The sequence below is a fragment of the Chaetura pelagica genome, unplaced genomic scaffold, assembly GCF_000747805.2.
Source record: "Chaetura pelagica isolate M959 unplaced genomic scaffold, ChaPel_1.0 scaffold80, whole genome shotgun sequence".
NCBI lineage: Eukaryota > Metazoa > Chordata > Aves > Apodiformes > Apodidae > Chaetura > Chaetura pelagica.
Window position 1 is genome coordinate 681,515 of NW_009951946.1, and position 19,022 is coordinate 700,536.

General features: G+C 36.0%; 1 protein-coding gene across 2 annotated transcripts in view; it reads right to left on the reverse strand.

Moving 5' to 3' along the window:
* LOC104388297 (chromosome unknown open reading frame, human CXorf23) overlaps window positions 1-18,989 on the reverse strand; it is a 19,559-nt gene extending 570 nt beyond the window's left edge. The window contains exons 1-10 of one of the 2 annotated variants that reach the window (XM_009997154.1): window positions 18,949-18,989; window positions 16,358-16,936; window positions 15,349-16,014; window positions 12,878-13,056; window positions 12,088-12,202; window positions 11,825-11,888; window positions 10,854-10,972; window positions 8,811-8,925; window positions 3,674-3,769; window positions 1,776-1,931 (exon numbers count right to left, since the gene is read on the reverse strand). In XM_009997154.1, coding sequence (XP_009995456.1) covers window positions 1,776-1,931; window positions 3,674-3,769; window positions 8,811-8,925; window positions 10,854-10,972; window positions 11,825-11,888; window positions 12,088-12,202; window positions 12,878-13,056; window positions 15,349-16,014; window positions 16,358-16,936; window positions 18,949-18,989 — 2,130 coding nt within the window. The remainder of the gene's footprint in view (window positions 1-1,775; window positions 1,932-3,673; window positions 3,770-8,810; window positions 8,926-10,853; window positions 10,973-11,824; window positions 11,889-12,087; window positions 12,203-12,877; window positions 13,057-15,348; window positions 16,015-16,357; window positions 16,937-18,948) is intronic. The other variant, XM_009997164.1, reaches the window with a different exon arrangement.
* Between the last annotated feature and the right edge of the window lie 33 nt (window positions 18,990-19,022).

The following is a 19,022-nucleotide window of genomic DNA, read 5'->3' on the forward strand; positions in this document are numbered from 1 at the left end:
CCTACAGAGAGAAAAAAAAAAGTTGTTACTGGAAAGAAAATAGCCTCCCAACTTTCCTAAGTACTGTACTATTATAACAAGTAACATACAATATTATTTCAATTATGGATTGAAACTGCATAATTGTAGAGATGATACCATAAAGGATGGATATGCATAATTATTTCAAAAGGGTGAAATAAAGCTATTCAGATCACCTTAAAAAGTCTCAATGACAAGTTTAATCACTAAAAGAGGCAAAATATGGAAAATACTAGAATCTGAGGAACAGTTTTGGTTTTTAAGAATTAGCCAACCAGCAATCACTATGCTGTCAAGAAAATGGCTATCATATTTATTCTTCAGGATTTATTCTACTTGAACTCAAAGATACTCAAGTTCCTAATCATAACAAAAAAAAAATAAATTAAAATAAATATGCAGATCTTATTGTGCTTCTCTAATTCAAATAATAATTTCCAGCAGGCAGATTGTATTATGCATGTTTTGTAGGTTCCAGACAAGAATACTGATATCTAATTATAGAAAAGCATTGAGAATTACTGGGGAAAAGCTCACTACAACAAAAATATGGGACATTTATGCCCATTGTAGAAGGTCTTAATTTTTGATAAAACTCCCTCACCATCTATTTTCTACTAATTTTCATTCAATTTAACCTTTAGAGGTCATACTTCTCAGAGTCTATGCAAATGTAAAAGGCATCCACCAGCATACTTCAATAACCAGTGACCAGTTTACCTTCTATAAAGTGTTTGGGTTTTGTTGGGGTTTGTTGTTTTGGTTTGGTTTTGGTTTTTTAAATTTGTTTGTTTTGCATTTTTTGTGGTGTTTTTTGTGTGCTTCCTTTTTTTCCCCCCACTGGGCCTTTTTTGAAAACAGCCTGAAGAACCTACACTTCTGTGCTCTAAGAACCGAATTCTAATTCAACTACAAATACTTACAGAAGTGTATTTATTTGTAGCTAGGTAGACACAATTACTAAGCAAACAAGAATTCACATAGGAATGCAGAACTGAAAGGGACTGTGTAGGTCATCTAATCCAATTCTCTGATGTCAGGAGTAACCTCATACTACTTTGATCATACTTCATCAATTCTAATAGAGGATTTAGAATGTTTTAACTACTGATCCTCATAAAAGCTGTAACATTTTGTACGGCCGATAAGTTGTTCTGCAGTTCTGAATTATCATCCCATACACACTGCAAATCAAAAGGTATCATAAAACAGATGTGCCTAATTATTTCAGCTTGTCCTTATCAAGCCATTTTGCACAGACATTATAGTATAGGATGCTTCACTCAGAACAGCACTCCAGTGTGTACTTTAAAGCACATGATCAATTTAAGGTAACATAACGAACAAGAGAAACACAGAAAGGTAGTAAAAAAAAATATTACTATCCTTTGTGTTGATTTAAAACTATAGGCTAAGAGGACATCATATTTTTACAGAGAGGGCCACTTTCTTTTCCTATCATTAGGAAAAGATACAAACTGATCTCTAGGAGAGAATACCAAAACAGAGGTAACTGCCAAACCTCAGAGGCCACCTCTGATTTGAAATTACTCAGAGGTTTCAGTAAATTTCCATGAAATAAACATGGAGGAAACAGGAGTGCACGATCAAGTTTGCCAGTAAAATACAAAGAACCAATAGTCCAGAAAATCCCATCCAAGTTATCCCATGGGGATTTAAAAAATTGGAATGGATCTTACAAATATTCGTATTTCATAAATGGCTTAGTAAAAAAATAAGTTAAGCCAACTTACCTTTTCTTTTCTCAAAAATCCATCTCTGAATTTATTAGTGGTAAATCCCCTTACACCAACAGAACGTAACCGCTGGTACTTAGCCTGAATATATAAACCTTTCTGTACTAAGCCTGATATATAATGGGATTGCAAACGGCCATCTGCAAAGTTGCTCTGTATGGGTGGGGAAGGGAGAAAAATAAAAGTACAAAATGAGGGCACCAAAACTCAATAGTTTATATTTACAGTTATACACATGTAAAACATACAGTACAGAGCAACAGAAGGGTGCATTTCCAAGTGTAGGACCTCCTCCTTCATTTCCCATTTAATATTCCTAAGACCACCTGCTACCAAGTGGCCCAAAGAACTGCTGTATTGTGCTCACTGTTTAAAACATCTGAAGATCTTCTGCACAAAACAAAAGTAAATGTATTGTGCAACAAAGATTTTTTCAAACTTTATTGAAAGTAAACCAGCATCAATCAAAAAGTTTAAGACAACACTTCACTATTGATAAAAAATTCAGTGATGTCAAGCCTGCCATTGGTGCACACAGTGAGCATAAGAGTCGTATTAAAAAGAAGTCAGTATATGTATTTTTCCTATAGTGTTAAGATCTTATATTCCGAACAAACATTCATTGCTCTGTGCCTTTGTCACCTTCAGACTGCAATGTTGTAAACTATCCTAGTGTGGGAACAGGAGCAGAGGTCACAAAGGTAACAAGATGAAAGGCATTATAAATACACAGAAAGGATATGGTAAGCTCAACACTGACCACAGCTGTTGAAGTTATAAAAAGTTTTCATTCTTAAGCAGTCAGACTTCCCACAAAATAGCAATAAAAATCTTCAGACTAAGAAAACCGCCATTTATCATAATTGCTCATAGTTTCCTAGTACTGCCATTTTAATTTTTCCAACGTTCTCCTGACAGAAAGCATTCCTGTATATATTAATCCTTTAAAAATAAAGGTTACCTCTCCTTGAAATTTAAACAATGGCTTTCCAGCTAAAAAAGAGGAAACATCCTAACCATGTACAATTCTTGTCATCTTTTACAAACACCTTTAAAGGGTAGGAGAGAACAAAATTTATCATAGAAATAGACCTTTTTGAGAGTGACTCAATTACTTTGGGGAAACCAGTCTCCTTTTGACAAAGTATCACTTCAAGAAAAATCACATGCTCTGCAGTTGCAGTAACTTTGGTATCATTTTTTGCACTGTTATTTTCCACTCTGTGGCTGGTGAGCAGCTAAGAAAGGACTGTACAGAACCGAGGTTCCTTTATGCAAATGCAGAGTTTTTGTTATTTCCCAAGCCATTTCACCCACCCACTATGTAGAAGATAACTCAGAAGCTGCCCCACCAGTCCTCCAGGGTTACTCTTATGGTGCTTGTATGCAGAAAACACATACAGAAGGCTATTAAATGCTAACCCCTTTCTTGAAAAGCATCAGAGTCCAGGCACAATACAACTAAGTGTGAGTAAATTCTTTAAGCAGGTATATGCCTACCACAGGGAAACCAGAAGAACAACACAATTCACATCTCTCAGTCTTGGGAAATAGTACAGGCTTCCACATGCTTCAGGTGAAGGAAAGAAAGTTGACCAGCTTGTTAGATGAGCTTTCCAGTCATTGTCTAATTCCTGCAATTCTCATTCTCAACTTTGCAGTTAACTTGTTTATTTCAACTGCACAGATACAATACTGGACAACCCTGCTCAAGTCACTGCCAGCGCTTTTACCTACTAAAAGCTAAGCCTGCCATTACTTCAGTGGAAACAATGAAGCTATGATGACACTATTTTTCATGGCACTTAATACCTTAATAAATGTCTCCTGCTACAGAACTCAACAGGATCAAAACACTATTCTATGTAACACATCTGATAAAAACTGTGCGGTACCTTAAAGTGTCTTCTGATGGGTCCTGCATTTTCAAGGTGTCCTCTAATGTGTCTGTGAGGGTAAGTATTGCTCGATTTTGAAGAATAGTAAGAATTCTAGTAGGAAAACAGTGTTATTAGCTTAAGGGTACTAAACTGTTCAATAAAACATACAACATTTCCAGGATATACTACTATTGCAACTCTTTCAATCTTAGAGCATTTGACACAATGACAGTTTGAATGAAGAAGAGTAAAGGGAGCATAAGGTTGTGAGTCCAGCTGACTAAAGTGAAGGCAGAGCCCACAGAACCAGAAGAGAATACAGACCAACCCTATTGGAATATCATGATCTTGGAGATACTTAAGCAGGTAGCAACCCAATTAAATTTCTCCACTGCTGCCTCCCCGGAACAGATGCCTCAATTTGCATGCAAGTGTAATAGACAGGCTGCTGTAGGAGTCATCCCTTGAGTTAGAAATAAGGGCAACAAGATTAGACTCTGGACATCCCTAGGTAGCATATGGTCATCAAAGATTAACATAGTTTAGGGGAGACATATGCACTGTTACTGTGCCGACCACCACAGAAACTAGACAACAAATGCATAGCACATTACATTAGTCCTTAGAAGATTCTACTTTTAACTCTGTATTATGGAAAGCATTTTGAAGATTACTTGCCTGCCACAGAAACACACAAAAATAGAGCACTCCCTCCAGTCACTGTCATACCTGTGTATTTTTGCCCTTTTTCAACTTTTCCTATGATAGCTACCTTGAGAGGATGTACACAGCTAGAATATAACTCTTTTCCATCATTGCATACCATTATAAATATATATCAAAGCATATACTACATCATCAGAATGGACTTGCTAAAACTACTGACAATCAAATTAATATTTTTTAATGGTCCATTCTTGAATAATCACAGAAGTGTTACTGTTGAACTTTTTTTTTCAAAGGAAATTTCACCAGCTTCAAATACATTTTAAAAAGAGCTTAAGAAGAGAACTCTTATTAAATATTTCATAAATACTAATCTAATAATAAATGCAAATGCATGCCTTGCTGTTTACAGAATTTCTGTTCTCTAACAAGGTAACAAACCTCTCTAGTGGCATAAACACTTTAGGATATGCTATCTAACATCTGTACTAATGGGGGTGGACAGGCTATAAACAACAGAATTATCTTAGTTAACTTTTAACTGGGATTTAAGCTAGCTAGCTTGTTTAATTATTATTATTCCCTAAAAGTCAAGTATTTAGCTTCTTAAAATGCCTTGACAAGAGGGGATTCAGCAGCAAACAAAAAGAGAAAAAGACATTATGAAGTGAGATCAAAGTAACTAAAATGGCTTTTCCAAGAAGAAAAGGTATAAAAAAATAAGTCCAGAGCAGAAAAAGCATGTCAGGAACTTCCCAGCTCCCTTCTTAATTTACAAATATGAAGATATTCCATGAAATCAAATTAACTTTCTCCATACAACAGATACATCAATCAGGAACCTCCCTGTTGAAGTACACTCCTCCTGAAAGCTGAGAATTCAGCAATATGAGAAAAAAAAAAAACCACCACAATTTCGCATTACAGTTAAAAATAAACCTTTGGGAATCAAAATAAAGTTTGTCTCAACTAACTTTGGATACACCCATTCCCATTCCCACCTCCCTCAAGATTCAAAGCACATTAATGGAAATAGAAACATTAGAACTACTTAATGAAAAGATACAACAATCTAATCTTCGGGAATTTCATAAACAGTACTTCTTAATTTTAAAAAAGGGAAAGTACAAACAGATGCTTCTTCTCATCTTCTACTCTTTACCTATCCTCTTTTTGTCAATAGAGTACAGGCTAGAAGGACATTTCTTACAACCAAAGCTAGATAAACACTTGAACCTTCAAGGCACAAGTTCTTCTCAAGTTTAAGCTCAAGCTTCAGTTACCAAATACTAACATAAGAAACACCTACCCACTTCAGTGGCCTGCTTTAAAAGGTGCTCATACCTTGCACTGAGAAGGTCATATTGGTTAATCATGGGATATCAAAAGCATGCCAGCCAAGTCAAAGCCATTCCTATGTTTAATTTTAACCCAAACAACTAGTATCTTCCATTTAACAAGATAACAAGAAGTGGTATTAATATCACATTTTGATAGTTTACTATAAGGACACTTTAAAATGACCGACACATTATCTCTTCTCACATTAGGCAACATCCTAGCATCAGATGCAGTCTACTGGTCAGACTTCCAGTTTTCAAGCAGCTCTCTTTTACCAATGCCGATACACACAGCTCCTTAAGTCACAGTCATAAAATCCACAATGAAATGTCACTAACAAGGACTAAAATGTGCTAATATTTACACAATACATTAATTTTTTTAACTCCTGTGTTGTAATTTAAGATGCTGAAGTGGTTTTACTGTCAAATACTGTTTTTAAATGTTATTTTTGCTGTATTTTCCGAGTCTTGGCACTGTTACACTTGTCACTTGAAACCTGGCTCTCTGATGCACTTTTTTCTCACTATTTACCTGTAAATAAGAGCAAACAAACCTGAAGAGTGTTGAAGGTTACAGGTTTTGTTTTGGATTTCCAAGGGTTTGCTTTTAAGATTATAGGTGGAACCTCTCCTCAATAGAAGTAATAATAGGTATCCTTTGCATACGTCTCCACGTGTTTAATACAACGTGCTATTGCTACATCTCTTCCACAGCACCAAACAGAACTGGAGAGCTCGTAAAAGGTGTGGTTGAACCAGCACCAATGCTCTGGTCCACCCATCAAACCACTTTTCAAATCCAATGTATTGTACTCCAAACGCTGCGTTTTAGTCATAGTCCTTTATACTTTTCAAGGTGCCCAGCAGTGTTCACACCTGAATCAGACTATTGTGATACAAGTCTCTGAATGGCAAATTCCAAACATTTGTCCTCCTGCAGAAAGCAGTTACAAATGGCCTCTACCTTCCTTAATTTTGTTTTCCCCTAAAGCTCCTTTCAACTCTACTAATACCACGTTTCCAAACAAAGTAGTAGTGAATATAGTCACACAGCCCTGAATTAATTACAGAAAACTTAATCAACACAGTAATTGTACATGTGGCTGAAATTACAGTTGGCTGCTTGGATGCCACTCCACTTTACCCTCACGACAAATACTAAAGCAGTGTTAGCAGCTTACATGTATGGTGATCAAGCCTGAGCTAACACCCACCAGGATAAGCTTCCCAATCACACCCAGTCCTGAGGAACTCCTTCATGGAAAGCCATTTGAGCACTACACATTCTCACACAACACGTCTATATGTCAAGGGAAGTGCCACACTACTGGAGCTAACTTATTTGTACTGCCTCAGATAGGAGTTAGCTGTATTAGTGATCTGCTTTGCAGGAAAATATAACTTTACCTATTCAGCATTAGACATACTAGATAAACAGGAGCCTTAGACATACTGGATACACAGGAAACACAAGACAAGGGGAGCAGAATAAGAATCAAAAGGCAAGAACAGAAACATAAAAACAGAAGAGATGCAATTAAGAAGTGCCAATTAATGTACTGCAGACAGATTTGTAAAATGCCTGCAAGCCTACTGAGCCAGTTGGCAAGCATCAATTCATTCTATTTTTACTGACAAATATGGATGGCAAACTAAAGTATTTTATCTTCCCACTTGTCTGCAAACTGCTTCTGCATGGCTGAGTTAATGAAGAGTCATTCTTTCTCTAGGATGCCTTGCATTTGTGATACCCATGCTTCCATAGCTACTGTTGTTCTGAATGGGTAACTCCTCACTACAGTGCAGCATTTTCTCAAAACTGTATGTTTGCAACTCACTATTAGATACCAAAATGCAATCTTCCTGAATCTTTAGCACATCTAACAACAACACAGTTTATTTCAAACTAACTCCCTTTTTTATTTGCAATTCCTATATTACTTAAGTAATATTTTTTACCATTAAAAACTTGTGTTGTTTAACACTGAAAGATGCACTATTATATATCTGCAAGGTGGCTACATTTCGGTGATGATCAGAACTTTGACTAATTAAAAGATACTTTTGATGGTCAGAAGTCTCAGTCTGTTGAAACTCCATCCATAGGATATTAGTTACAATGTATAAAAAGTGACAATTTACATTAGTCTCCTCCTCATTTTGCACCCATCAGGAGGAAGAAAAAAAAAGATGTTTTAGAATTACACTGCACACACTAATAAAGCTTTTCTGGCCTCACCAGTTCTCCAAGTTAAACAAGCAGAAACATCTGGAAATAAGACTACATTTATTAAGAAAGCATTTTCAAAAGAGACTAATTTATTTCTACTGAATCTAATGTAACTGTCTTTTGCATTTCACTATTAAAGTATATCACAGAAAGATAGCCTAAAGAAGAATAAGTGCCCAAACTAGCTTTGATCAGTAAAAATGTCATTCTTTTTCTTAAGCTGTTCCACATTACCTCAGGTTACCTGCCCAATAACAAGGCCTTCTAATTTATAGTTCAGGTAGAACATAACTGAGTGGAAGAAATGCAGTAATATTTACAAATTTCTTTCACTGAGCTACAAAGCAAGATAAGTTTTTATGTCATAAAGCCCTTTAATAAATTAATTTCAGTAAGTAATTCTGAACCTAAAATTTATTTCAAAAGTCTAGTTTGACCTGTTCCTGCTATTCAGTAAGAGATCTAAAGTTGACCACCTCATTTCAAAACTAGCTGAAAAAATGTTTTGATTTTATCTAACATACCTACCTAAACTTTCTGAAACAACAAAGTCCTGGCCAGCTACAAAGTTATAAAAAACAATAGTAAAGTTGTTATGAAGTACTGCACAGGTGTGTAAAAGCAAAAGATTTTTTTTTTGTATCAGCATTTGGCCATAAAAGTGGTTTTGGGTCACTTGCATGAATCTATGTGTCAACAAATATCTGAGGAAACATTCTTGCACTAGAACTGTGAATTTGAGTAGTTTTATTGTTGAGCAAAGTTGAAGATAATGAAGTTTCACTTGAAATGTAAAAGGCCAAGACATCACAGATGGTTAAGTTCACATCAGCACAGACAATGCAGCAAAAAAATAATTATAAATTTAATAACAACAAAAAGCAGAAGCTACTAATTCTACATTTAGGCTTACCAGGTGAGGTTTCCCAATAAATTTCCTGAAAGGTGGCTTAAAGAACCTCATAGGCTTTTGGAAGCTATCAAGTTGAGAGTTTCGTACTTTTGCAAGACTGCAGCTTTGCTGGTTCCTGATGCGTATGTGTGAAAGAGAGAGAGCACACAATCAAAATCTAAAGCCATAGTATATAAAAGCTCTGTACTTTAAAGACCTATGTCTAGCATCTGTATCACTTAGAAGGGCAAAGTGACGTTTTTAAACTATTTTTTTTCCTAGGGCATTCAACAGAATACTAGTTCTCTGACTAAACTCAGGCCCAGGTTGCACAGAATTATACGGCAAGCTGTATTCTCTTATGCAGTAACAAATTCACAAAGATACTCTGCCTCCCTGAAATCCTTGCTATGCAGGTCACTCTCCCTGTGCCTGCACGGCTGGTCACTGCTGCCCTCCGCTGGTTGAAAATGCTTTCTGCATTTCAGTAGCTGTCACACAATCTTTAAAGTTGTGCAGAAGTTTCCATTTCATGAAATCCTAAATCCCACGGAAGTTCAGATAAATATCTAGGTGCTCCAGTTTAATCCTCAGGAAGCAGAGTGCTCTGGCTTTGTGCTTTTGCTTGCTTTTTTGTTGTGGTTTTTTTTTTTTCTGATATTGTTTTTGGTTTGGGGTAGTGTGTTTTAGTTTGGTTGGTTTTGGTGTTAAGGTATTTTACTGACCACATTGCTCATACAGATGTGTCAGTAAACCTCCAAGTAAAACATACACCATGAAAAGTCACCACCAAAAGTCAAAATTCATAGTTCACCAAACATACAGAAACCACTTTCATATCTGCAAAATAAATTAGTAAGGTAAAAACAGAGGAATACTGGACTAGCTCTTAAGTATTGCCAGCATCCCAAATATGAACTATGAAAAAAAACTATTTTGGGAAAATTCTACCAGTCTTCCGTACCACTACAGCCTTCAGCTCACATGACATTGTCCACCAACTCTTACAGTGTAACCTCTCCTCACATCGAACTCCAGCACAGCTACACTTTCTAGAGAAGCTTTAGCTTCTTGCTTTAAGCATCACACACAAAAGATAAGCAAGATAGTAACTGTGAAAGTGGCAAATAAAAGCCTTGCCAGATTCATCACACCGCACATAGACTAAAGATATAGCCCCAGGTACATAAAAGGCTGTATGCAACATTCTGATATTTTTAAAGTTTATGGTTTTTTTCTAGTTGATAACTTTTATTTTTTCTGTTTAAACAATCTCAAATACAAGAAATAATTTTTTTCTGCAGCTTCACAAGTCAGTTTTTCCAAGCACATGTGCACAGCCACTATTTGCCATTATACATGGCTTTTAAAATTAATTAATAGCAGCATATTAAGAGCCATGTGCAACTCATGACTATAGTGTAGATAAATTTCATTACACTCTGGCAATTCTTTAATCAACTTTTCTTCTAACACAAATAAGTCCAGTCATCTCTCTAATCAACCAACCTCACAACATCAAAAGTAAAACAGGATGACTGAGGTTAGCAAACACCTCTAGGCCAAACACCTTTAACAAATGTGTTGGCAGAGTTCATAACAGTAAGAAGCTATTACAAAAATCCCCAAGACTCAGAAAAAATCCCATTCTTTGTTGATATTCCACATACCATTACAGAACAATCAGGGAAAACCAACAATGTATTCATCCTAGAATGCTTTTATGAAATTACAAAATACCAAAAAAATGTTGTTATAGGCACATCAAGGAGTTTAAAAATAGCTAAGCATCTTTGAATTAATTTCTTCCCCTCTTCTCATTCAGTGCTACAGTGAGCTTGCTTTTAATTTTTCCCCCCCCACTGCTTAACCTCTTTCAAGGTAACACTCCATTCCAGAGTACTTTGCAATATATGTCAGATGGATTTCAGTCCAAGTTAAACTTCCAAGGACAACCCATGGAAAAGAATCACAACAAACATGAAGGGACTGTAGAAGAGTCAAAAAATAAGTGCATAAAACAACTACAATTTTGGGCCAAAAATACTGCTACCTGCCAATTACCTTGGCATTACACCATCTACATGAAACACTCTCTCATCTTCATTCTTCAGTCTCTCTTTTCTTCTCCTTTCTATATCATGTCGTAGATCGTTTGGATCTTCTAACACTCTCGTAATGTTCTAGTTAAGAGGAAAGGTTAAAGTTAGCTAGTAATAACTGAACGCTGACGTGATTCTGTCCTTCCAGGGCTCCATTGGGTATATAACCTTGTTAACATAGGTCAACTATCTGTACATGGGACAGATGCACATCAATCCGAGGATCCAAAGTCCAAAACAGTAACAAAAGTAGTCCTAAGCAATTACCCCTTCTTGCACCATCTGCCTTTTTACAAGTTTCCAAATAACAGTGAACAGAGCACTGGAATTCTGCATGGAGTTACCAAGGCAAACACATTCACATATATTCCAGAAAATCTTAAAAGGTTCTACTATTCTTAAGTTGAATCTCCATATACCTGTACTAGAGAAAAAAAAAAAGGTAACTTAATCACAGTAAGCATAGATTGAAAGAAGACAGAAAATCTTTTGTCCCTGGATGAAAGCATAGGATGAAATAGCATACTGAGGAATTATGTGTAGTGTCAGGACATTCTAAAATTAGGGTAGGAAAAAACATTAAGGCTTCTTCTAATCTCAGAGGGACAGTAAGTGCCATATGTCGGTCACTTAATTAGTATTTACATTATTTAAAAACAGATAGGGACAAACAGATTCAAGCAGCAGTAATAACCACACTTCAGCAACTCTGGAGAACACACCTGTGTTTTATCCATCAGCAAACTAAGTACACTTGTACTTGTATAAATATGTATCTATAAATATGCTGAAGTGTGCATTGCTTTCAAAACAGTCAGAATAACTGATTGTCTTCAAAGTGTATAAAAATTACTTATAGCCAGGGGGAAATATTGTTTACATCAGTATCATTTTAACTTACTGCTTGCCAAAAACATTAAGTAATCAAAATACCTGGGGAGATTCAGATGGCACAGTTCGTTTGTTCTGAAGTTCTGCTAGAGACATGTCAATCCTCCTGGAACAAAATTACATACACATAAGTGTCATCACTATGAAGAGCAAAAGCATTACTGTTACTGATCAACTACATAATTCTTTACAGAGAATGGGCAGGTAGTTTAGAGCCAGAGAAAAAACACTGTGCATTGTATAAAGTCTACAGAAGATTAATAACCTTAATGAAAATAAATTAAGGCAAAAACCATGTCAATTACCTGTGAATTTCTGGATCCAAGCATATTTTAACTTCATTCATATTTGCAATCGGTTTATCTTGAATTTTCGAGAACCGTTCATGTAGAGTTATGTCAGAGGATGTAAAATAATTTGCTGTGAACAGATATTAAATACAAGACTGTTTATTTGCAGTGATCGAAATGCACAGTAGGTAATTCTATCTTTTAAATTACTAACACTTAAGGATACTAAGACAACTTCCAAGATTAATTTTCAAACTATTTCCACTTGCAGTTTAACATTCACAAATGAAAGATTAGGCCAGCCCAACTTAGACATCCTTCTTATTTAATAATATTAAAGTTGAACAGAAAGTTAACTATTTGTCATCTATATCATGGTACTACTCAAATGACTAGAACCTATAAATAAAGTTCAATGCTGACCATGATGTGCCAGTCTAAATACTAATCTGAAAAGTTTAAATGAACTGTATATAACTAGAAAGTTGTGACTACAGCAAAGCTCCTTTTTTCTCCTGTTTCCTAAAGAAGCAGGTTAGCCTTAAACACTAGCATTAAGTCCTTACAACCTTTACACTCCACAATAATGCCTCTATTATGGACTGAGACCTTCTTACCATCATTCTCCACCTCACTGTTTTAAATCCTCAACTTGCATTTTCCTTAAACAATACAAAATGAAGCCAAAGAACAAATGAATGCAAACACCTGAGACTTACAAGGAGAGCGTATCTAATTAATTGGATTTGTTTTTAATAATTATAACTACATAAACACATACATATACTCCAAATACTACAGCCACCTTTAACTTGATGAATAATTGCGATTATTTCCTGAGTAAATTCTCTTGATGGGTCATTTTCTACACTTTGTGTTACAGATTCCATGTGCTTAAACACCGGATGAAAGTTTTCAGCTTTCTTGCCAACAGCAACCAGATCATGGGACATCTGTCTCTCTGTAGTATGACTAGAAGCAGTCCTAGAATAAAAAGTTGCAGATATTCACTTTAAAAGATTTCACTATATCTGAGAACTTCAAACAGACAAGTAGAAAAAAAAAATATTAAGAAATTCATTTTAGGAATAAATGTGTTTTAATGGAATCTCATTATGATCTTTTTTTAACATAAAAAAAACCTTGTAAGGACCTAAGGAAGAAAAGCTAAAATAAAATACAGAGATATTACTACACTTTCAGAAATCCTTGTTTTGGTGAAATATATAATATGAAGTTTGTGAATTTTAAAATTAATTTGTCCAGATTATCAAGTAAAGGCAAATGAAGATCCTGGTATACTTATTCATTATAACTCAGGACGGCAATTATGTGTCTTTGCTTATAAAGAGCCACCTGACAATTTTCACTAACAGTTTGGAGATGTAAAAATCTCACAGCATCTTTGGGAACGGAATCATCACTAGAGCCTAGTGAAACGGCTTTCCAGTGGCAGTGTGTGAACTTAAGAATGTGTTTAACATCTTTTTGTCAAATTTCACTCCTTCTAAGTAAGCTGACACCCCAAATGATTGCATTGCTGCTTAAGAAGTATTTTGACAAGGAAGCCAACACTTCAAAAATCCTGCTGTTCTTGTTGCAAGAAAAAGGCAAACTGAGGACTCCAGGAGCCCATGTAAAAGCTTTTGGGATAAAATCTGTTACAGTGTGTTCTGCAAAGTGATTAAGAGCCTGCCAATCCTGAATTTGAAACATGCTGGACTGGAATTTCATATAAAATTTGTGTCAGAAGTAGCCTCTAGCAGGCGCCAGAAGTCATCTATTTGTCCCCAGCAAACTGGAAATAAACCCATGCAAGTGGGAAACCAAACAATCTCAATTGTAGAGGATTTTAATCTGCTACCCAGGTTTATGAAGAAAGAAATTACTCTGCTGAGAAGAATACAAGTCAGGTATTTGTTAAATGCCTAAAGAAGGCAGTACAAATATTCCCAGTCATCAGCTTCCACAAAATTAGTGTTCTCATCTTTAAAGAAAATAAAAGATTTACCACTTTTGGCTGCAGAAACAAACCTTCCACACATTAAATTAGCTGTAATCAAGGCAGCAGTTTCTTCAGGCTGCAAATAATTACCATGTCCATTGTGCATGACTTCCAAAAACAGCAGTAAGAGGATACTGGATACAGGAATTATCCTATGGGCTTGCAATAAAACCCAATGATAAGTTATTTTCCTTACATTATCCTCCAGAAAAAGGGGGCTGTGGGGGGGGAAGGGGCATAACTCCCCTTTCCTTTCCTCAGTCTTTAATACTAGCCCCTTATGTACACATAGCAACTTGTCTTTTTAACTCTCCACTGTATTACATGTTTCTGAAATATTGGAAAAGGAAAAAAAATATATAGATGTTTTATTTGGGACAAGGGGCAGAATACCTTTAAAATTAAGACCGATCACTTTGGAAAGGAAGGTAATCCCTTCAAAATGGGATTACTGCCTTTACATTACATCCTTGCTCACAACAGCAAGGTAATAGTCCAGAAAAGCCTGCAAAAATATCTATACAAACCAAGCTGCTTACTCTACAATGACGTATCCATTATCTAGATTTTCTACCACTTTTTTCCAATTCAGCCAGCATTGGAAATGCTAAAGGCAACCGTGAATATTACACAAAAGATAGAAGCAGACTCCACTCCTTTTCAGTTCTGATACATCAACAGATTGCCATTCTACTTGTTACAACAAATAACATAACCCAGGGGTCTTTAATTTTTGACTGCTTTATTTAACTTGAATCCTTGAACATCTGAACCTGTGTCTGAGATTTATGTAATTTAAAGGTTATGTAGTTTTTAGCAGAAATGAGGGATGACTCAGTAAAAAAAAAAAAAAGCCATAATATTCCAGAAGAAAGCATAGAACTAGGCTTTTCTGCTTTTGTTTCTTTGCTTTGAAGTAAAAGCAATACACTTACTTAAAAGCAACTTTAAACTACAGCTTCATATCAGGCCTGTCTGCTCTTTCCACCTCTTACTACATCTCCATGAAATGGAGGAGGCTTTTTTGTGGTTTTGTTTTGTTGGGTTTTTTTCTGGATTTTTTGGTGTGTTTTGGGGGTTTTTTATTTGTTTGTTTGTTTAATATAGGTAGGCTGTAAGTTTCTGGTCTGGGCAAATTAACCTTTTAAATTAAAATGAAAAGGTACAACCTTCATTTGTCACGGTTACCTCTTAAAGAAACTGTGTTTTCCTCCAATATTCATAAACTGTAAAGAGACAGGAAAAAAGAAAAGGTAAGGGGAAACCAATACCTGTACTTGGCCACCATTTTCTTCATATCCACTTTGATTGTGAGACATTCCCTCCTACAGTTGACATCTGACATTTTCACATCTGAAACATTATGACTTGAATCATGCTGACTATCGGAGGAATCTACTTTTTTCCCGATTTCACCTTCTTTCCTTACTCTTTCCTGTAGTTTGTTTTTAAAAGCTCTCAGATCAACATCCACTTCGGAAGAGTTAACACAAGCATTGCAGCCCTTCTTTGAACTATATTTAACAGGTACTTCAACGTGCCCTTCTTCACTCCGTCTCGCTCTTCCACTGCTAAAGTAATCTAACTCTTTGCTATTCCAGGCACCCTTAGAAGCACCGTATTTCTGGTCTTCCTGCTTCACGTACTTCTGAGCTCTATCATCTGGAAAAGGCTTTTCCCCGACCGGATGCCTGCGCCGTTTGTGACTATACTCATAGGCTATCTTTGCGACAGAACCCTCTGAGTACTCCCTTTCAGCCGATCGGTGGGACTGGGCACCCAGATTTCTTTGCTCCTCCTTTTCTTGGTAGGGTGGAAAAAAACGTTCTTGCTTCCACTTGGAATTTCTTGCTACTTCTCCACCGTCATACCTCTCCATTTCTTTAGCCCTTTTAGACGTGTGCCCATATTCTCTGTAATCGTGATCTTCAGGATACCTGTGTTGACATAAAGCAATTTACACTTGCACTAGAGAAGAAAGTGAGAACTTATATGTGCAGAATGTTGAACAGCAGAATGCGTGGCAAGTTAACCCACAATCCCTCACGCCAAGGTACAGATGTGCAGGGGCTCTTAAGAGGGACACATTATCCCTTCATACTCTAGCCATCAATACGATTTACTTAAAAGACAATTACTTCACTACTACCAGTCGCCCATAATTAAACTACAAAGTGGCCAACGTGTTTCAAGGTGGTTATCTTCAACTATAATGAAAACAGACTTTCACTTGAGGCTTTACACCACAATACCCAGGTTTTAATTATTTTATTCCTATACCTCTTCTGTAAAGAGCTCCTTGCCGTAAATTCATCAGAAACTCTTCTGGGTGACTGACCATACTTCTCTTCATGTAACCTCTGGTGCCTCAAGTCATCTTCGTGCCATTTTCTTTCAAGTTTACAAGAAGCCCCTAATGGTCTATGAAAAGGTTTCATTCCTTTTTCATTTCCACTGATTTTGTAATGCTCAAACATGTATCTGTCTTCCATTTTGTGTTGATAAAATGGACGATCACGCTCTTCATATGGTATTTCCGAGTATTTTGGTGGTAACTGGCACCTCCTATTGTTTTCAGTTCTTTCAGATGTGTATGTTCTGTAGGGCTTATGACTGTAACTATCTTCCATAGGAATTCTCTTCAGGTTTGGTGAAGGCGATCTACGTTCATACATTCTCTGGTGGTTATTACCATGTGGTGCAAACCTGGAATTGCTTTGTCCGTATTTTTCATCATCTGTTCTCCAAGGCATAGGCTTCTTTGGGTCCTTACGGAAGTTTTTATATTCACAGTCATAATTAATATGAGTATACCTTTGCCTATGGTGCTCTGGACTCCTAAATGCTGGAGATAAGGACCTAAGGCAAAAATAAAATCCACTTTGAGTAGTCCAATAAAATTGAATCAACCACTTAATAAGAGTATCTACTCCCCAAGGAAGAACTGTTCAGAACACAATTCTAATCTACTGGTAAAAAAACATTAAAGCTGAGATACTTAAGGTGTTAATTGCCTGGCTAGAGTACCACACTTACTTTTACTCTGTTGAAAGTTTTCACAGTAAAAATACCCACTTGAAGTATTAGTAAGTCAATCATTTTTCTCTTTGCATTTTGAACTAATTTCGTATATATAAGGTATTCACATCTTTGAAAACAACTGTTATACACATTTTCACAATCCTCAAGCATTCCCTAACTTTTTCAGTGCCAAAAGAAAAAAGGAAGGGGAAAAAAAATGCATATAAACCAAAGCAAAAAAAACCGAAAACTTTTCAGGTTTTCTTTGCATGCCAAAACAACCCCAAAACTGATTTAAAACCTTATAAAATAGACTATATAAAATGGAAAACAAGTAGGCTTTTTCCTACTGAAAAGAAGACGTTTCAGAAGGATGTTTTGGTCTTTTTGTATGATTATGCATAAATGCACATACATGTATACACATGTATATATATGCACTTCCACACTTCCTACAACTTTTGTAATTAAAGCTTCAATTGATAAGATCCATTCAATTGCATCACTCAGCTTTGCATTTCCACCTACAGTTACAAAAATAAAAGCAACCTGTTAAAGAGTTCTTAGCCAAAATCTCCTTAAATCAAGAAAAAAAACAGCACAAGGCACTAGCCAGAACCTGAAAGTAGTCTCAGACACTTCCACTTGCATTAAAGTATTCACTTTAAGCTCTCAATAAACTCTTCATTAAAAACAGCAAAAAAATAGGAGTTGAAAAAATTATGGAAATCACTTCCTTTGTACAAATATTGCAAATGTATGTTTTGGTATAACTATTTTCTCCCTTTTTGCAAAGAAGTTCAAACTCAGGACTACAGATCTTCATGAAACCATAACAGCTAACTTCCAATAGCACCTGCACTGCGCCTGCTGCTGCCCCATACTGTTCTGGTTAAGGCTTTCATTTTAATGAGAGCTGGGGCATTCCTCCCTGCCCTTCACCCAAAGGATGTTCACAACTATCAATCTGGTATAGAAGTAAACAGGATTTCTCTTTCTAAAAACAAACAAACAAAAACCCCCACACTTATTTTATCTAACAAACTCTCTTGGTCATCACAACTTAATTAGTCTTTTTAAAAAAGCAACCCAAAAACATTTTAAAAGTAGTTTCATATTAAACAGTAATAGCCCTTGAGAGCTTATAATTCCAACCTCCTAGTTATAACACCTCAAGTTGGCACTGCAAGTCCTAAAAATTATGCAGCTCACTAACAAACTAACAGCATAAAGCAACCTCCATGTTATTCTGGTGACATGCATCAATCACACATGCCACTAGGCTAATGTCCAAAAAGAAGGGCACTGACTCCCATGTTTTCAGTTCACTTTATGCTACAAGGCACATCTAACTGTGCTGAAGATCCATTTGCAGATCAGCCCCAAAGGCTCAGAAAGCCTGAGACGTTTGAACTTAGCAGTATTTTTTTTAACAGTTGATCTGGCCCTCCCTGAAAACCAAGAAGCAAAAACAGTTACAGACATTCAGTGTACCAGGTGGTGCTTGAGTAAAAATAGCCTTAACTAGTTTGCTGCTTGACTTTTGTGTTTAAGGCAGCTCCAAGTCCCAAAACATGCAAGTGGAACAAGCTTCTTAGCAGACATCAAAACTTTAACATCTCCAGTTTAACAGAAAAAAAAAATTGTAATAATAAAATTCCAAATTGGGGAAAAAAAAAAAAATCACAGGTGTTGAGTTTGGAAACCAAATCATAATTAATAACATGCACTTTACAAATTGTAATTGTGGATGCAGTTTTCTTTGTTTTATGCAAGTTTTAAGTTCTAATTATAAATCCTTATACAGAGCTACATTTCACAACACACGTATTCAGAACACAAACATTTACCTTGGTTTCCATCGTGGTGATCTTGATCTAGATCTTGTCATCATCTCTCAGGTGTTTATAATAGTTTCTTGAAG